General features: G+C 45.5%; 1 protein-coding gene across 1 annotated transcript in view; it reads left to right on the plus strand.

The window, feature by feature from the left end:
* The first annotated feature begins 2,592 nt into the window (after positions 1-2,592).
* The window catches only part of REXO1 (RNA exonuclease 1 homolog), a 222,883-nt gene continuing 208,503 nt past the window's right edge, over positions 2,593-16,972 (plus strand). Inside the window, exon 1 of the mRNA XM_030220016.1 lies at positions 2,593-3,094. Within this exon, the coding sequence (XP_030075876.1) occupies positions 2,830-3,094 (265 nt within the window). The 5' untranslated portion in view covers positions 2,593-2,829. The remainder of the gene's footprint in view (positions 3,095-16,972) is intronic.

A 16,972-nucleotide genomic window follows, 5' to 3' on the forward strand; every position in this document is an offset into this window, starting at 1 on the left:
CAATCTGAATTTAAACACATTCAGTGCCAACTAATTGATTCAGCCTATTATTGATTGTACTTAAGATCCCTCAGCCTATCATCGATTGTATTTAAGATCTTGTAATGACTACATCATAACAACACTCTGTAAGCCACATTGAGCCTGCAAAAAGGTGGGATAATGTGGGGTACAAATGCAATAAATAAATAATTTAAAGTTAATTCCTTTCTATTAAAAGAGGTAAGAACTAGAATGGCTGCTATCCACCTTCTTTCCTAGAAATGCGATCCCAGAGGAGACAAAAGTAAGGCAGCACTAGTATAACATTAGCCCACCTTCATTATATATATTTAAAAAAATCTAAGGAATTATCCATAAAATGTCAGTCATCACATGTGGGGGGGGGGGGGGGGGGGGGGGGATGGGGGACTAACTTTGAGACCTTACTGAATATTCTTGATAGCTCTAAAATTATATGGTGACAGCAAAGGAAATTTACCGAGGACCTCATCCAGAATCAAAACACCCCTGTACCACCCAAACACTGGTGAAACATTATGCTAAGATGCGTTTCTGTCCTACTTTGAGTAAGCAACCTATTAAGTGGGTCTACTACTAGGAAAAGCTACTGTACCTTTTATAGTAAAATTACTTTAAGCCATATGGTTGTTTGCCGACTACTGAACTTTATTCAGATTTATGATTGTTCCTTGCCTGATGTTTTTGACAACAGCTGAGAAATCTAGTATAAACTTTATCTACCCCTACAGTGAAAACTGTACATTTTTCCTTATGAAAGCTGTTTAGCGTATAACCAAAGAAACTAATAATCCCCAAAGGATTTCACTAGGCTATGGCTTCAATCTTGTGTACACTACTGTAGGAAGTATTAGATACTGTAACTGAGAAAATACACTGTTCCAAGGAAAGTAACAAAAGCAAATGGAACGGCATTTTTAAAATTATTTGCCTTTTCTGGTCAACTTGAATTATATCTAACTATTCCGCTCCCTTCCCACTGAAATGCTTTTTGCCTTATTAAAAAAACAGACTTGAATTTCAGCGAGATGAAACAATCTTTATGTTGTTCAGATATAGACAAAAGGCTATTCAATGCCACTTTCCTCCACAGGCGCAGAATAGGAGCAAACCGAATCCCCTCTCCCCTGAATTTTTAAATGGCTTTTGTACTATCTTAAACATTGCTCTCTTTGGCCAAACTTAACCATATATCCCCCTTCAATCCGTTCAGAACTCTGCTGCAAGTCTTATCTCCCGTCTGGACCGATATGCTCATATCAGTGGCGTAGCCAGAAGACAATTTTTGGGTGGGCCGGCGGGTTGGATGGGTGGGCACTACAACCCCCCCCCCCTACACACACACATGGTCCAACACATTTAAAGTTATAGGCGCTGCCTCCACTCACCTTCTCCCACCATGGCGCTGCCTCCTCTCCTGCACTTCATGGTCTCCTCCCACCCCCGCGGCAGCGCTCTATCGGCGCTGCCTGCCTGACAGCTGACAGACGCGGCACGATGACGTCCTGCTCCGGGACCTTCCCTCTGCCGCGTGCAATCCGCCCTGCGTAAACAGGAAGTTGAATCAACGCGGCAGAGGGAAGGCCCCGGAGCAGGACGGCGCGCCGCGTCTGTCAGCGCCGATAGCAAATTGAAAGCGCTGCCGCGAGGGTGGGAGACAGAGACCGTGAAGTGCAGAAGAGGAGGCAGCACTACGGCGGGGGTGGGAGAAGATGAGGATGGGCCTACGACAAAACTGGGTGGGCCTGGGCCCATCCAGGCCCACCCGTAGCTACGCCGCTGGCTCATATCACCCCTCTCCTCAAGACACTTCACTGGCTTCCGATCAGATACCGCATACAGTTCAAGCTTCTCCTACTAACCTACAAATGCACTCAATCTGCAGCCCCTCACCACCTCTCTACCCTCATCTCCCCTCCGCTCACAGGACAAATCCCTCCTCTCAATACCCTTCCCCACCACCGACAAATCCAGACTCCGCCCTTTCTGCCTGCCTCACCTACACTTGGAATAATAAACTCCCTGAGCCCATACGCGTCGCCAAGCCCCCTCCCTGCCCATCTTCAAATCCTTGCTCAAAGCCCACCTCTTCAATGTCGCTTTCGGCACCTAACCATTGTACCTCTATCCAGGAAATCTACACTGCCTCAATCTTGATTGACTGCACTTCTTGTCCTTTAGATTGTAAGCTCCTTTGAGCAGGGACTGTCCTTCTTTGTTAATTGTACAGCTCTGCGCAACCCTAGTAACGCTTTAGAAATGTTAAATCGTAGTAGTAGTAAAAGGCTATTGCTAGCTAAATGGTGGCCTGTATCTGTATTTTCCCGTTTTTAAAACTACCGAGACTTTAAAACCAGCGGTGCCGAGAAAGGGAGCAGGGGTCTCTCTCAGATTCTGGCGTAATTAGTTACCCTCCCCGGCAATATAACCCAATGAACCCACACACCCCCTCTCGCCGTCCCGGACCCACCCCTTTTGTTAGGTTTATTTCCCGTCGGGCGCTGCGCAGGCGTGCCCATGTGACGCCATCACGTGGACCGCCCCTGTTGTGGCATCTGTGGGTGCCGCGAGGTGCAAGATGGCGGTGGATTTGTTGTTGTTGAGGTGGTGAAGGGGGCGGGGAGCTGTGGCGGTCCTAGCAGGGAGGGCGTGGGAGGAGAGGGAGAGAAAGAAAAAGGTGCCGGGCGTAGGAGAGAAAGGGAAAGTGGAGTGGTGATCGGCGTCCGCCGCCGGGTCAGCGAGCCTCAGCAGCCATCCCACCTCCTGGTCCCTCCTCCACCGAAGGGTGATGAGTGTCCGAGGCGCAGGATGCTGAGGTGCACCGGTTTCTTCCGAGGCATCGACTGCCCTTTCGACAAGAACCCGGCGGGGGGGAGGTGTCCACGGCCTTACTGTCACTTCAGGCATGCCGGAGGCGGAGGTGGAGGCTGGGTCGGCAGCAGGGCCTCGGGGTACAGTGACAGTAATAACAACAGTAACAGCGGCGGTGGCAGCAGCAGCAGCAGCAGCAGCAGCAACAGTAGCAGCAGCAGCAAAGAGGGGAACAGTAGGGCCAAGACCAGCACTGCCGCAGGTGGGTACAGGCGCGAACACCAAGGCCTACAGACAACTTCATCCCCCCCCCCCCCCCCCACCCTCCATGCTCAGGAACATTTCCCGGCGGGTCCGGTTAATTCGTGGCCTGTGGTGAGAGAAGTTACAGTGTGAACTTTATTTTAGTTCTAGTCACGAGGGACAGACAGGCAGATCCGTTCTATTTCGTTTCCATTCCATTCAATAGAAGTGGAGCAAGGACTGGCTTTAATCTGACCCTGATGACATGACGCTATCTGCTCAGGGCTGATGTGGGTGCCCTAGGTGGGCGTTATGGTCCTCTTAAACAGCTTAGAGGCCCTCAGCCTGCTGTCCTCAACCAAGACTTTAATAATTGAAATGAACAGTCATGATTATCCAGTTCCACAAACCTGTAAAAATGCATAATTTAGACATTTTTAAATATTAAAACTTTTCGTGCTTGTGGCCGTTGGGATCTATTTGATTGTATGGGTTTTTTTTTTTTGCTGCTCCCTTTCCTCTGAAGCTACCACCTTAGGTGATTGTAACTGCCTAATTTTGTTAAATGGCCCTGTATCTGGTAACACTGTTTACAGTGTTACCAGATACAGGGCCATTTAACCATTTGACAGCCATCATGATAGGAGATTCTTATAAGGGTTAGTATTGAGAGGCTCTTCTTTTCTACTTGCTATTTTTCAATATTCTTCCCCATGATCACATTTCTTTCCAGTGATTTAAAGATAGAATTTGGTTCTGGGGAATAAAAGCTACCTCTTTGCAGTTGATGGGGGATCAACAGGAACACAGCTGTGCAGGAGGCCGAGGTTTAGCACCTGGGCCTGATTTCTTATCTGTGGAGGACAGTCATTGGGAGGGAGGTTTGGTTCTGATGTAATAGCACCAGCAGCCTTTTGATTCTAGGGCAAACGTGTATTTAGCTCCAGTAAGAGCAACTGCTTATGGCTCATGGCCAAGAAAATACGGTGGGGGTGGTTTAGTTGTTGAAGGTGCTGGTGGGAGAAAACCTTTGTTTGCTGTGACTGAAGGCCAGCAGAGTCCCCACATAAAGTCCTGTCATAAATGTTTAACAGGTAGTAGGTGAAGGAAGTTTAAGTTGGAGGTGCTAGCCAGGCCTTGACTCAAAATTATTCACAGAACAAAAACATTTAGTGTCATGTTTATTTATTTGTTACATTTGTATCCCACATTTTCCCACCTATTTGCATGCTCAATGTGGCTTACATAGTACCGTAAAGGCGGTCGCCAATTCCGGTATGAACAAATACAAAGTGGGTCAGTTCAGCAAGCTGAAGAGTAGTAAATCACCGGGACCTGATGGTATTCATCCCAGAGTATTAATAGAACTAAAAAATGAACTTGCGGAGCTACTGTTAGAAATATGCAATCTGTCCCTAAAATCGAGTGTAATACCGGAAGACTGGAGGGTAGCCAATGTTACTCCGATTTTTAAGAAAGGTTCCAGAGGAGATCCGGGAAATTATAGACCGGTGAGTCTGACGTCGGTGCCGGGCAAGATGGTGGAGGCTATTATTAAGAATAAAATTGCAGAGCATATACAAAAACATGGACTGATGAGACAAAGTCAGCACGGATTTAGTAAAGGGAAGTCTTGCCTCACCAATCTAATGCATTTTTTTGAGGGGGTAAGCAAACATGTGGACAATGGGGAGCCGGTTGATATTGTATATCTGGATTTTCAGAAGGCGTTTGACAAAGTGCCGCACGAAAGACTCCTGAAGAAATTGCAGAGTCATGGAATCGGAGGTAGGGTATTATTATGGATTAAGAACTGGTTGAAAGATAGGAAGCAGAGAGTAGGATTGCGTGGCCAGTATTCTCAGTGGAGGAGGGTAGTTAGTGGGGTCCCGCAGGGGTCTGTGCTGGGTCCGTTGCTTTTTAATGTATTTATAAATGACCTAGAGATGGGAATAACTAGTGAGGTAATTAAATTCGCCGATGACACAAAATTATTCAGGGTCGTCAAGTCGCAGGAGGAATGTGAACGATTACAGGAGGACCTTGCGAGACTGGGAGAATGGGCGTGCAAGTGGCAGATGAAGTTCAATGTTGACAAGTGCAAAGTGATGCATGTGGGTAAGAGGAACCCGAATTATAGCTACGTCTTGCAAGGTTCCGCGTTAGGAGTTACGGATCAAGAAAGGGATCTGGGTGTCGTCGTCGATGATACGCTGAAACCTTCTGCTCAGTGTGCTGCTGCGGCTAGGAAAGCGAATAGAATGTTGGGTGTTATTAGGAAGGGTATGGAGTCCAGGTGTGCGGATGTTATAATGCCGTTGTATCGCTCCATGGTGCGACCGCACCTGGAGTATTGTGTTCAGTACTGGTCTCCGTATCTCAAAAAAGATATAGTAGAATTGGAAAAGGTACAGCGAAGGGCGACGAAAATGATAGTGGGGATGGGACGACTTTCCTATGAAGAGAGGCTGAGAAGGCTAGGGCTTTTCAGCTTGGAGAAGAGACGGCTGAGGGGAGATATGATAGAAGTGTATAAAATAATGAGTGGAATGGATCGGGTGGATGTGAAGCGACTGTTCACGCTATCCAAAAATACTAGGACTAGAGGGCATGAGTTGAAGCTACAGTGTGGTAAATTTAAAACGAATCGGAGAAAATTTTTCTTCACCCAACGTGTAATTAGACTCTGGAATTCATTGCCGGAGAACGTGGTACGGGCGGTTAGCTTGACGGAGTTTAAAAAGGGGTTAGATAGATTCCTAAAGGACAAGTCCATAGACCGCTATTAAATGGACTTGGAAAAATTCCGCATTTTTAGGTATAATTTGTCTGGAATGTTTTTACGTTTGGGGAGCGTGCCAGGTGCCCTTGACCTGGATTGGCCACTGTCGGTGACAGGATGCTGGGCTAGATGGACCTTTGGTCTTTCCCAGTATGGCACTACTTATGTACTTAGGTTATTTGCAGTAGGGCCCATAAGAGTAAAATAGGTCCTTTTACAGTTAACATGTACTATTCTTTAATAAAAGACCCCAAAGGGGGTCGTTTACTAAAGGTGTTAGCATGACCTATTTGACATAAGACCTGTATGAAAATCGGCCTGATGTCAGATGGGATCATTTATAGTTAAATCTACTATAGCACTTAACGTGTTAAGAATGCTTCTAAAGAGTAGTAGTGAGTAGCTCATCAGTAATGATCTAAACTAATTAATAACTAGGGGTTAACCTATCTGCTTGCAGGTTTAGCCCTATAACCTCATAATAAGTAAAATATTAGGGGCATTATTTCTAGTTTCTGATTATTTAGCAGTTTCCTACTTATCAGCAAGGCAAAAGACGTATCTTCCTAATACACCATTTAATTGTCAAATGTTAGAAGATGTGTGCTTTCCCATTTGTGGAAGTAAGCTTCTTCCTTGATGTACAGTGCATTCTTGCTATTCATGTGAGCAGTATTCACCATTTCGTGTATTTGGGGAGGTGTAAATATAGGTTGCAATTCATGCATTTTCGTGGACATGCACATTTCAAAACAGCCTTGTTTTGCTTTTGTGTTTTTTGGCATTTGCTTCTGGAAGTGGCCACTAAGCGTCTAGGGAGTCAGTTGTAAGGTACCAATCCTAAAAGAAAAAATATGTATTGTGTCTTAGTGACAAAATAAGTGTTATATAAGCTTCATTCAGGCATGTCTGTTTCTGCTGTTGGCTGTGAGTTTAATGTTAATGAATCAACGATTCGATCCATCTGGCAAAAAGAGGAAGATATTGTCAATCCGTTTGTAAAGTTGGACCGGAAAGTTCCGAAACAATAGCCGCAGTTTTGTAGAAATATAGATATAGCTGGAGCCTAACCTCTATTTTCCCCGTAATGATATTGTTTCGGTATTCGTGAATAAGCTGTTTGTAATGTTTTTTTTTTATGAACCATACCACTGTGAATAGCGAGAACGTACTGTACATATCATCTAGCTGATCCTTATTTGAATAGTTTAGCCCTGTATGTTTTGGAGTCAGAGGCAAGGAAGAGTCAAAAGTGTACAAAGGTAACCAGCATTGTCCAATAAAGTAAGGAGTCTGCATTGTTTCTATAAAAATAAGTGTTTATACATTCCAAATGGGTATGTTTGGAATATATGCAGTTGATTTTTTTCAAGGGACTGATGGCACAAACTGTTAGGTCAGAATTTTTCTGAACAGCCCTAGCAAAACTGTTGTGAGAGAGAGTGGAAAATGAACAAAAATAGATTTCAAATGAATAAGGTTAATTTGATATTTCTTACAGAATGGTTAGATAACTTGTACTCATGAATTTAGTGCCTACAGGTTGCTTTCTGCTTTGAACTCCATGACAGATAAATGTGATGTGATATCAAGTAGTTTGATGCACACTCTAGAACAAGCATGTCAAAATGCAGCCCATGATATAGTATCTAATGTGCATTAGCAGCCCATCACGAGTTTGACATACCTGCTCTAGCAAATTTGAAATGAAAAGTTTACAATATTTTTCTTGTGGGAGATGACAAACCAAAGAATGAAGTCATTTTTGTTAAATCTTTTTAACATAGCACACATGAATTTTTAGTTTCCTGCTGAAAGTTATTGATGTAGTCATCCATGTTAAAAATATTAGAACATAAGAGTAGCCATACTGGGTCAGACCAGTAGTCCATCTAGCCCAGTATCCTGTCTTCCAGACAGTGGCCAACCAGGTTAAAAGTACCTGGCAGAAACCCAAATTGTGGCAACACTCCATACTACAAATCCCAGGGCAAGCAGTAACTGCCCATGTCTGTCTCAATAGCAGATATTGTGGGGATTTTATTGTACTTTCATGTTTATATTTGGGTTGGGGCTGCATTTCAATTAAAATTAACATAGCAAGCACATCAATTTTCAGTTGTCATTTAACCTTCCATTGCCCCAGATACAAAATAAGTACCTGTATATAATAGGTAAATCACTGATTGTAACCACAGAAAGACAGTATATCAAATCCTATTTCCCTTCCCTAAAGGACTGATAATCTCCCTCCTTCCCACCCCCAGATCCAGCATCTCTCCCTTTTTCAACCCTCTCCTTTTCCCCCAGGTCCATTAATTCTCTTTCCTGGAGTCTATTGTCTCTCCCTCCCATGAGCATTGCACATATGCTGCTTGTGGCCTACTCTGAAGCTCTCCCTCTGGCCCGTCATACCCCCTGTTACATCAGTTCTTGTTTAGCTTTGGACCATGCAGCAGACAGCATATGTGCAACGCTGCCACTGGCAAGGATCAATAGAAGACCACCTTTAAGGTAGACTGGCACGGGGGGGGGGGGGGGGGGGGGGAGGGTGATGTTGAATCATGTGGATGGTGGAAAAGATGTTGGATTTCACTGAGGACAGGGGTTGGGAGTGGAAGAGACCAGAATAGTTATTTGGAGGAGGCAGGAGACACCGCAACAAAAATAGTTTTTTTTTCTCTGATCTTCATTAATTTTTTTTAATCGCAGAGCTAACTATGATTAAAGTGCTTCCCCAATTTTAATGTGTTAGGTTGTAGAGCCAGTTAAATTGTAACGGACGTGTAATTTGAAAGCAAAATGACCAGATGCTTGTGTTGCTATTATTTTGATGGAATAAGTATAAGTTTATTTGAGTAGGAAAGCTCAGATTTGTGTTTTGAGCACCTGTGTGAAATTTATTGGATTTTAATATTTTACTTAGTGTATGAATTTTAATAAAAACAGCACTTTTTTTTTGATTTGCTGGTCCTGATATAATAAGTGGTTCAGAGGAGCTTGAACCCTGCTTGTTGTTGTGGGCTATTCTTGTTTTTCCTGTTTGCAAAGGTTTTGACCTTGATTCTGCTGTGTTAGTTTGGACAACATGTAGAAGGTCCCTGCAACTGGATCCCATCCAGGCTGCCTCTTTGTATTCTTATAAAGTGATATTGGTTAAATCTATCATAGATTCTCACTGGGAATCCAGTGCAGTAGCTTTTTATTATGCATCTGATGTCTGTCAGAATCTGAATATGTATTCTATTTTCCCAAATTATTTTACTGATGGATGTAACTGAATCTGATTACATGCATGCAGAATATTTTTATACCTTCTTATTCTGCTTGCTTCTCACTCTGCTTTTCAAGGATCTATGTAATATGTCTGTCAAAGCTTCTTCAGAATTGTTTTTCGGTATCTTGGTGATCGTCTGTGGCAAAATGTCAGTGACATTAGTTGCATTGAGCTCCGATGGATTTGTCCAATTTGACTGGAGATTCTGGGCCACTGCTGTTTTATCCTTAAAAACATCCTCCTGTGATTACATATTTCAGAGGTTCCTAATCTTTTTGTTGTCTGGACCTCTTATTAACCTCCACTTCTTCATTTCCCGCTGACTTTACCGTGCTGCCTTTAGTTACCCAGCCTGAGGTAGAGGCTTCCACTTTATAGGCTTCTATTTAACCTTATGTTTTCTATCGCTTAGTTTCATCATCTCATTCCACATCTAAACCATGATTCATTGGTGACTTCTGACTGACAGGACACCACCATACTAAAATAGCATGGTGTAAATCACGTTCCCTTTCTACCAAACGCCTTTACTTTCAACTACTTCAATATTATAGGAAGCAGCTCAAAGACGCCTGTATTCCTTACTACTCTAGGCTTATCCGAGACTCACCCAACCAGTCACAGACTGTGTTCCATCTCTTGTCCAGATTGTTCTCCATTTGTCTGTCATATGCACTCCCTGCCTCCTTATCCACTGAGGATTTTGCTCACTAGTTTGAACAGAAAATTCTTTCAACTCGTGCTACACTCCTCCTCAAGCACCGAGTACTCTTCCTCCCCTTCCCGTACCACCTTCTCCTACTGTAGCATTTTCAGCCCTCTTGGCTCATCTTCCAGTCCTACCTGTTTACCATCTTCCAGTGCTTCCTTGAGCTCAACTTGGTCCAATTTTAATTTGCCTTCACTTAACAGATATTACTAAGATTTTTACTTCTCTCAGGAAGACTCATTGTCCTTTAGATGTCATCCCACCTTCTTGGATTTATGTCACTAAACATGGTCTCTTACCTATCATTCTTTCAACGATCCATAACAATCTGTCCTCCGACACTATTCCTGATTATGGAAAATTTCTGTGGTGCACCCTGTTCTTAAGAAGGCTTCATCTGATTCATTTGATCTCGCTAACTACAGACCCGTCTTGCATGTTCCTTTTTTTTCTTAAACTGATAAGTTAAAACCATCTGCTCAGTGTGCTGCGGTGGCTAAGAAAGCAAATAGAATGTTAGATATTATTAGGAAAGGAATGGAAAACAAAAATGAGGGCATTATAATGCCTTTGTATCGCTCCATGATATGACCACACCTCGAATACTGTGTAGATTTTGGTCACTGCATCTCAAAAAAGATATAGTGTAATTAGAAAAGGTGCAGAGAAGGGTGACAAAAATGATAAAGGGGATTAGACGACTTCCCTATGAGGAAAGGCAAAAGTGGCTAGGGCTGTTCAGCTTGGAGAAGAGAAGAGATGGCTTAGGGGCGATATGATAGAGGTCTATAAAATAATGAGTGGAGTGGTATGAGTAAACATGAATTGCTTGCTTCCTTGTCATCAAGCAGATGAAGCCATTACGTATCGGTTGTGTCCATCAACCAGCAGGGGGAGATAGAGAGCACTCAACATTTCACAGTGCCTCATGGCCAGCCAGCTCCACTGCCTCTTCAGCATTCTCTATCTCCCCAAGCAGGGTGGGCAGGATGGTGTACAAATAGGCTTGGCCTATAATTCCCTGCGGGTGCAAGTGGCAGCGTTGGCCTCCCTTCGTGGTAAGGTTGAAGGCGTGTCTTTAGCTGCTCATCCAGATGTGGCACGGTGTCTTAGTGGGGTGCTTCGGCTCCGGCCTTCCGTGCGAGCACCCTGTCCAGCTTGGAACCTGGGTCTAGTTTTGAAGGCCCTGCAGGCTTCTCCTTTTGAGCTGCTTTGGCGAGCATCGGAGAAAGATTTAACACTAAAGGCCGTTTTTCTTGTGGCCATTACTTCGGCGAGATGGGTGTCAGAGCTCCAGGCGCTGTCCTGTAGAGACCCATTTCTGCCATTCTCAGAGTCCGGGGTCACGGTTCGGACCGTGCCTTCCTTCATGGCTAAGGTGGTTTCAGCATTTCACCTAAACCAGCCTATTTTCTTGCCCTCCTTTGATAAGGAGGAGTTTCCAGAATCTTTTGGGCAGTTGCACCTGTTGGATGTGCGTAGGACTCTGCTGCAGTATCTGCGAGTTACTATCTCTTTCAGGATCTCTGATCATCTGTTTGTTTTGCTATCAGGTCCTCGCAGAAGGTCTCCAGCGTCTAAAGCCAATATTGCTCAAAGAAACTTCAGCTTATCTGCTTGCCGGCCAGTCTCCGCCTGTAGCCTTTAAGGCACATTCTGCCAGAGCGATTTCTTCCTCTTGGGCTGAAACTGGAGCACTCTCTCGTCAAGAAATATGCAGTGCAGCAACATGGGCTTCTAAGCTCTCTTTTGCCCGACATTACAGGCTGGATGTGGCTGCTAGGAGGGATGCGCGTTTTGGAGCACAAGTGCTAGCGTGTGCTGTGACCTGTTCCCACCTTATATAGGGATTGCTTTGTTACATCCCATACGTAATGGCTTCATCTGCTTGATGACAAGGAAGGGAAAATTAGGTTCTTACCTTGGTAATTTTCTTTCCTTTAGTCAAAGCAGATGAAGCCATGAGCTCTCCCTGTATGATTGTCTGTATGCTGTGAATCTGTTTCAGGTTCTGTTCTAATTTCCTGAAGTTCCTTCCTTGGGAGAAAGTTGGAAAACAGTCTTCAGAATTAATGTTCACTTATAGGAGGATGAGTCCATTCCCTCCAGGAGGTTGCGTGTATCCCCTCCAGTTATATAATAAGGAGGACGAGTTTATTCCCTCCAGGAGGATGTGTTCATTCCCTCCTTTTGAGTTCATGCCCTTGTTAAGGGGCCATCGTTCACTGTGAGGAAAGTTCATGTTATTCCCATTGCGGTTTGCCATACTGCTTTGGAACTTCAAATACTGAAGAGGCAGTGGAGCTGGCTGGCCATGAGGCACTATGAAAAGTTGAGTGCTCTCTATCTCCCCCTGCTGGTTGATGGACACAACCCATACGTAATGGCTTCATCTGCTATGCTAAAGGAAAGAAAATTACCAAGGTAAGAACCTAATTTTCCCTTACTCTTTTTCGAAAACTAATAGTACTAGGGGGCACGCAATGAAACTACAAAGTAGTACATTTTAAAGAAATCGGAGAAAATATTTCTTCACTCAAAGTATAATTAAACTCTGGAATTCATTACCAGAGGATGTGGTAAAAGTAGTTAGCAGGGTTAAAAAAGTTTTGGATAACTTCCTAAAAGAAAAGTCCATAAGCCATTATTAAGATGGACTTGAGGAGAATCCACTGCTTATTTCTAGGATAAGCAGCATAGAATGTATTATACTGTTTTGGGATATTGCCAGATATTTGTAACCTGGATTGACCACTGTTGGAAACAGGATGCTGGGCTTGATGGACATTTGGTCTGTCCCAGTATGGCAACACTTACGTTCTTACTAGTAAAAAAAGGCCCATTTCTCAAAGAAATGAAATGGGCACTAGCAAGGTTTTCCTCGGAGTGTGTATGTTTGAGAGAGTGTGTGTGACAGTGACTGTGTGAGAGAGAGTGTGAATGTGCGAGTGTGTGTGTGTGACAGAGAGAGAGTGAGACTGGATGCGACTGTGTCTGTGTGAGAGAGAGAGAGTGTGTGTGAGAATGAGTGAGTTCCAGGGTCTCCTTCCTCCGAGTTGCAGGGTCGTCGCCCCCCCCCCCTCCCTCCCTGTAAGTTGCATGGTCGTCGCCCCCCTCCCTCCCTCTTACCACACTGCAAATAGAGGAAAATATAACCACACTGGAAATACAGAAAAATAAAGCAGCCAATTTATTTTTGTTGCATTTGTACCCCGCTCTTTCCCAATCATGGCAGGCTCAATGCGGCTTACATGGGGCAATGGAGGGTTAAGTGACTTGCCCAGAGTCACAAAGAGCTGCCTGTGCCTGAAGTGGGAATCGAACTCAGTTCCTCAGTTCCCCAGGACCAGAGTCCACCACCCTAACCACTAGGCCACTCCTCCACTCCTCCCTCCGAGTTCCAGAGTCTCCTCCTTCCCTCCCACTGTGCAATGTTGTTGTCGTTCCAGCGATGTTCCTCTCCTGCGTGCTGCACACAAAATGAATGACCCCTTCTCCTGACGCTCCTCCCTTCTTCCCATACACTTCCCTCTGATAGGTCCCTGTACGTCGCGTACTGTTGCCTGTCAACTGTGCAGTGTTGCCTTCACTCTCACTGTTCCGCCCTCAACGTCATCACGTTTTAACGCGAGGGCGGGGCAGAGAGAGATGTGACAGACTTACGAATGTTACGAACCCTTCACTGAAGCCACGGAGTCAGCTTCAGTACGTTGGAGGTGTGTTTTATTATAGTAGATGTTCTTCTTGAAAAAGTTATCTATTTTCAACTATCAGATCACACTGAAGCATCCAGTATGTTACACCCTATGCGGTCTAGTTTCTTGTTGGTATCCCTTAATCTTACTACTGTGTTTGATATGGTAAATCATGATTTTATTCTTTTTTGGTTATATTCTATGGGTATCTCTGGTATGGTTTTTTCCTGTTTCACTTCCTTTCTCACTAATCATAAGTACACTGTGCACACGTCTTTGCTTCTCATTCTTTATTCTTTTGGGTACCTCAGGGGGTCTTTTCTGTTCCCCCCTTCCATTTAATATCTTTCTATCTCCTCTGGCCTTATTAATCCAAAACTCTGGTCTTTAGATTTTACATTTATGCTGGCGACATTTTATTAGTTTCTACACTTGTTCCCGTGTCTCCAGATCTATCACCTTTACAATCATGTTTAGATTCAGTAAGGTCCTGGCTTTCCTCTAATCTACTAGTTCTTAATGCTTCCGTTGCTTTATGAATAACTAGTAAAAGAGGCCCGTTCCCAACAGAAAGGAAACGGGCACTAGCAAGGTTCCACGTCCCCCTGCCTGCCTCCCTCTCCTCCGAGTTCCAGGCACCCCTCTCCTTGGAGTTCCAGGACCCGCCCCTCCCCCTCCCCCCACTGTCTCGTCTTAGGACCCCCTCCCATTCCCTCCCACCACTCTCGTCTCTGGTTCCCCTCCCCCCACTCTCGTTTCTGGACCCCCTTCCCCCCCTCTCTCTCTCTCTCTCGTCTCTGGACCCCCTTCCCCCCCCTCTCTCTCTCTCTCGTCTCTGGACCCCCTTCCCCCCCTCTCTCTCTCTCGTCTCTGGACCCCCTTCCCCCCCCTCTCTCTCTCTCGTCTCTGGACCCCCTTCCCCCCCTCTCTCTCTCTCTCGTCTCTGGACCCCCTTCCCCCCCCCTCTCTCTCTCTGGTCTCTGGACCCCTTCCCCCCCCCCTCTCTCTCTCTCTCTCGCCTCTGGACCCCTTCCCCCCCCCCTCTCTCTCTCTCTCGCCTCTGGACCCCCTTCCCCCCCTCCTCTCTCTCTCTCTCGTCTCTGGACCCCCTTCCCCCCCTCTCTCTCTCTCTCGTCTCTGGACCCCTTCCCCCCCCTCTCTCTCTCTCTCTCGTCTCTGGACCCCCTTCCCCCCCCTCTCTGTCTCTCTCTCTCGTCTCTGGACCCCCTTCCCCCCCCCCCCCCTCTCTCTCTCGTCTCTGGACCCCCTTCCCTCCCCTCTCTCTCGTCTCTGGACCCCCTTCCCCCCCCTCTCTCTCTCGTTTCTGGACCCCCTTCCCCCCCCCTCTCTCTCTCTCGGTTTCAGTGGCGGCAGTCCTGTTTTCGGCAGGAACCGCTGCCATCTTGGATTCTTCCCGTACTGCAGAGCCGTCTGTTATTGCAGGAAGAAATTTTGCCGGGTCCTGCCTTGCTAAGTGAGAGCTCAGGGGGGATGTTTTTCCCTCTTGAGTTTATTTGGAAATTGAGGGCTGACCCAGACAGATCCTCCCTGTGGGGGGTCGGGTCCGGTAGTAGCAAAGAGACCTCACCTGGACTGTGCTGAGGATCTAGAGGCTCATTCTCTCCCGGGGTCGGAGAAGGATCCTCTGGACTCATCTCAGGAGAAGGAGTTATTACTGCCAGGGAAGGACCCCTTGGTGGTCAGGATTTTTCACAGGGATGAGCTGACATAGACATTTTACTGTCTTAGGGAGATGTTTACAATTCTGTGCTCTTCCGTTTGGTCTCTCGATGGCGCCGCAGACCTTTTCCAAGGTTATGGTAGTTGTGGCTGCTGCTGTTCGGAAGCAGGGCATCTTGGTCCACCCCTGTCTAGACGATTGGTTGATTCAGGCAAAGTCATGGTTGGAGAGCAAAACCGCAACCGCACGTGTGGTAAATTTTTTGGAGTCTGTGGGCTGGGTGGTGAACCCAGCCAAGAGTCATCTGCTACCGTCGCAGTCCCTGAAGTATCTCTCTCTCTCTCTCTCTCTCTCTCTCTCTATCTCTCTCTCTCTCTCTCTCTCTCTCTCTCTCTCTTCCCCCCCCCCCCCCCCCCCCCCCCCCCCCCTGCTGGAAGACTGTGGAGCACAGAATTTGTGCTGAAGTCTGCATTGCGCAGAATCTGTGCTCTGAGGCTGGCTGGCTCCCCCACCATCCTCCTGGGCCTACCTGAGTACACCCTGGTGGTCTAGTGGACTCTTCAGGAGCAGGAAAGAGCCCCACTGTTTCCCTTGCTGCTGCTTTTTCAAAATGGTCGCCAAGACTTAAGCGGTAATCTCGTCAGGCTACCACAGGAAGTCTTGGTAGCCATTTGGAAAAAGTGGTGGCACCCAAAGAGTGGGGTTCTTTCCTTCCCCGAAGAGGTACTCTTATGCAGTTCCTCCTGCTCCTACCTCATGGCCTGAAAAAAAAAAAAATGATGCCATGTGGGTGCAGGCAGGGAGGGAGCTGCCAGAAAAAAAAATGGATTCTATATATGTGTGGGTGAGTGGAGGGAGGGGGCTGTAAAGAAAAAAAAAAGTACCTACTGTGTTTGGGAGGGTGGGTCTGTACAGATGGATGCTATATGTGGGTGCAGGGAGGGGGCTAGGAAAATGGATGCTATTTGTATGGCAGGGGTCTGTAATGGTTAAATTATGACGAACTTGCAGTTTGTATGCAGAATTTTGATTTTTTTTTTTTTTTTTTTAGTTTTATAAATAAAACACACACACACACTGGGGAAAACCCCTGCAGTACATCTGGCCCTTGGTGAGACAGCGTTGACTTATTTTCATAGTTTAGAATACACCCCTGATGGGTCCTTGAAGCATTAACTGTCAAGGCAACTGTTTCTATGCCCTCCCTTCCTATCACTGTTATCTTTGCAGCTCAGAAAGTGGTGTCTCAGTATAGAAAGGTTAACAGCTGTGTGTGGAGCACCCATGTTGGACCTACCCTGCTTCTACAAAGCAGATGTTTTGGAGTCTGAAAGATATGAACAAATACTTTTATTTATCTACTAAAGAACGATCAGGTAATTAGGTTTCTGTCTTTATAGCTGTTTTTTTTGAAGATTTGAATACTTTATTTTGAAAAGGTTGTGGAGCAAAAAGGAGAATGACACCTGTAAACTTAAGTTTCAACAATACTGATGGTTCAGTACTTATCTGTGTCTGAATTTTTTCAAAGAACCATGTTCTGTTTTATAAGTAAAATGGTCTTGTTTACCATTTTCCGGTAGAGGAAAAGGGGTTTTGGATATATTTGGTGTGTGTGTGAATGTATAGGTCTATATGTGTGTGTATTAGCGCCCCTTTCTGAACAAGGTTTTTCATTGGTTTTGAAAAACAGACTTAATTTTAAACCCACTGACTTGACCTTTTGATGAGGCAAATTTCCACACTAACTTGA

Source organism: Microcaecilia unicolor, chromosome 11 (genome assembly GCF_901765095.1).
Source record: "Microcaecilia unicolor chromosome 11, aMicUni1.1, whole genome shotgun sequence".
Classification (NCBI taxonomy): Eukaryota; Metazoa; Chordata; class Amphibia; order Gymnophiona; family Siphonopidae; genus Microcaecilia; species Microcaecilia unicolor.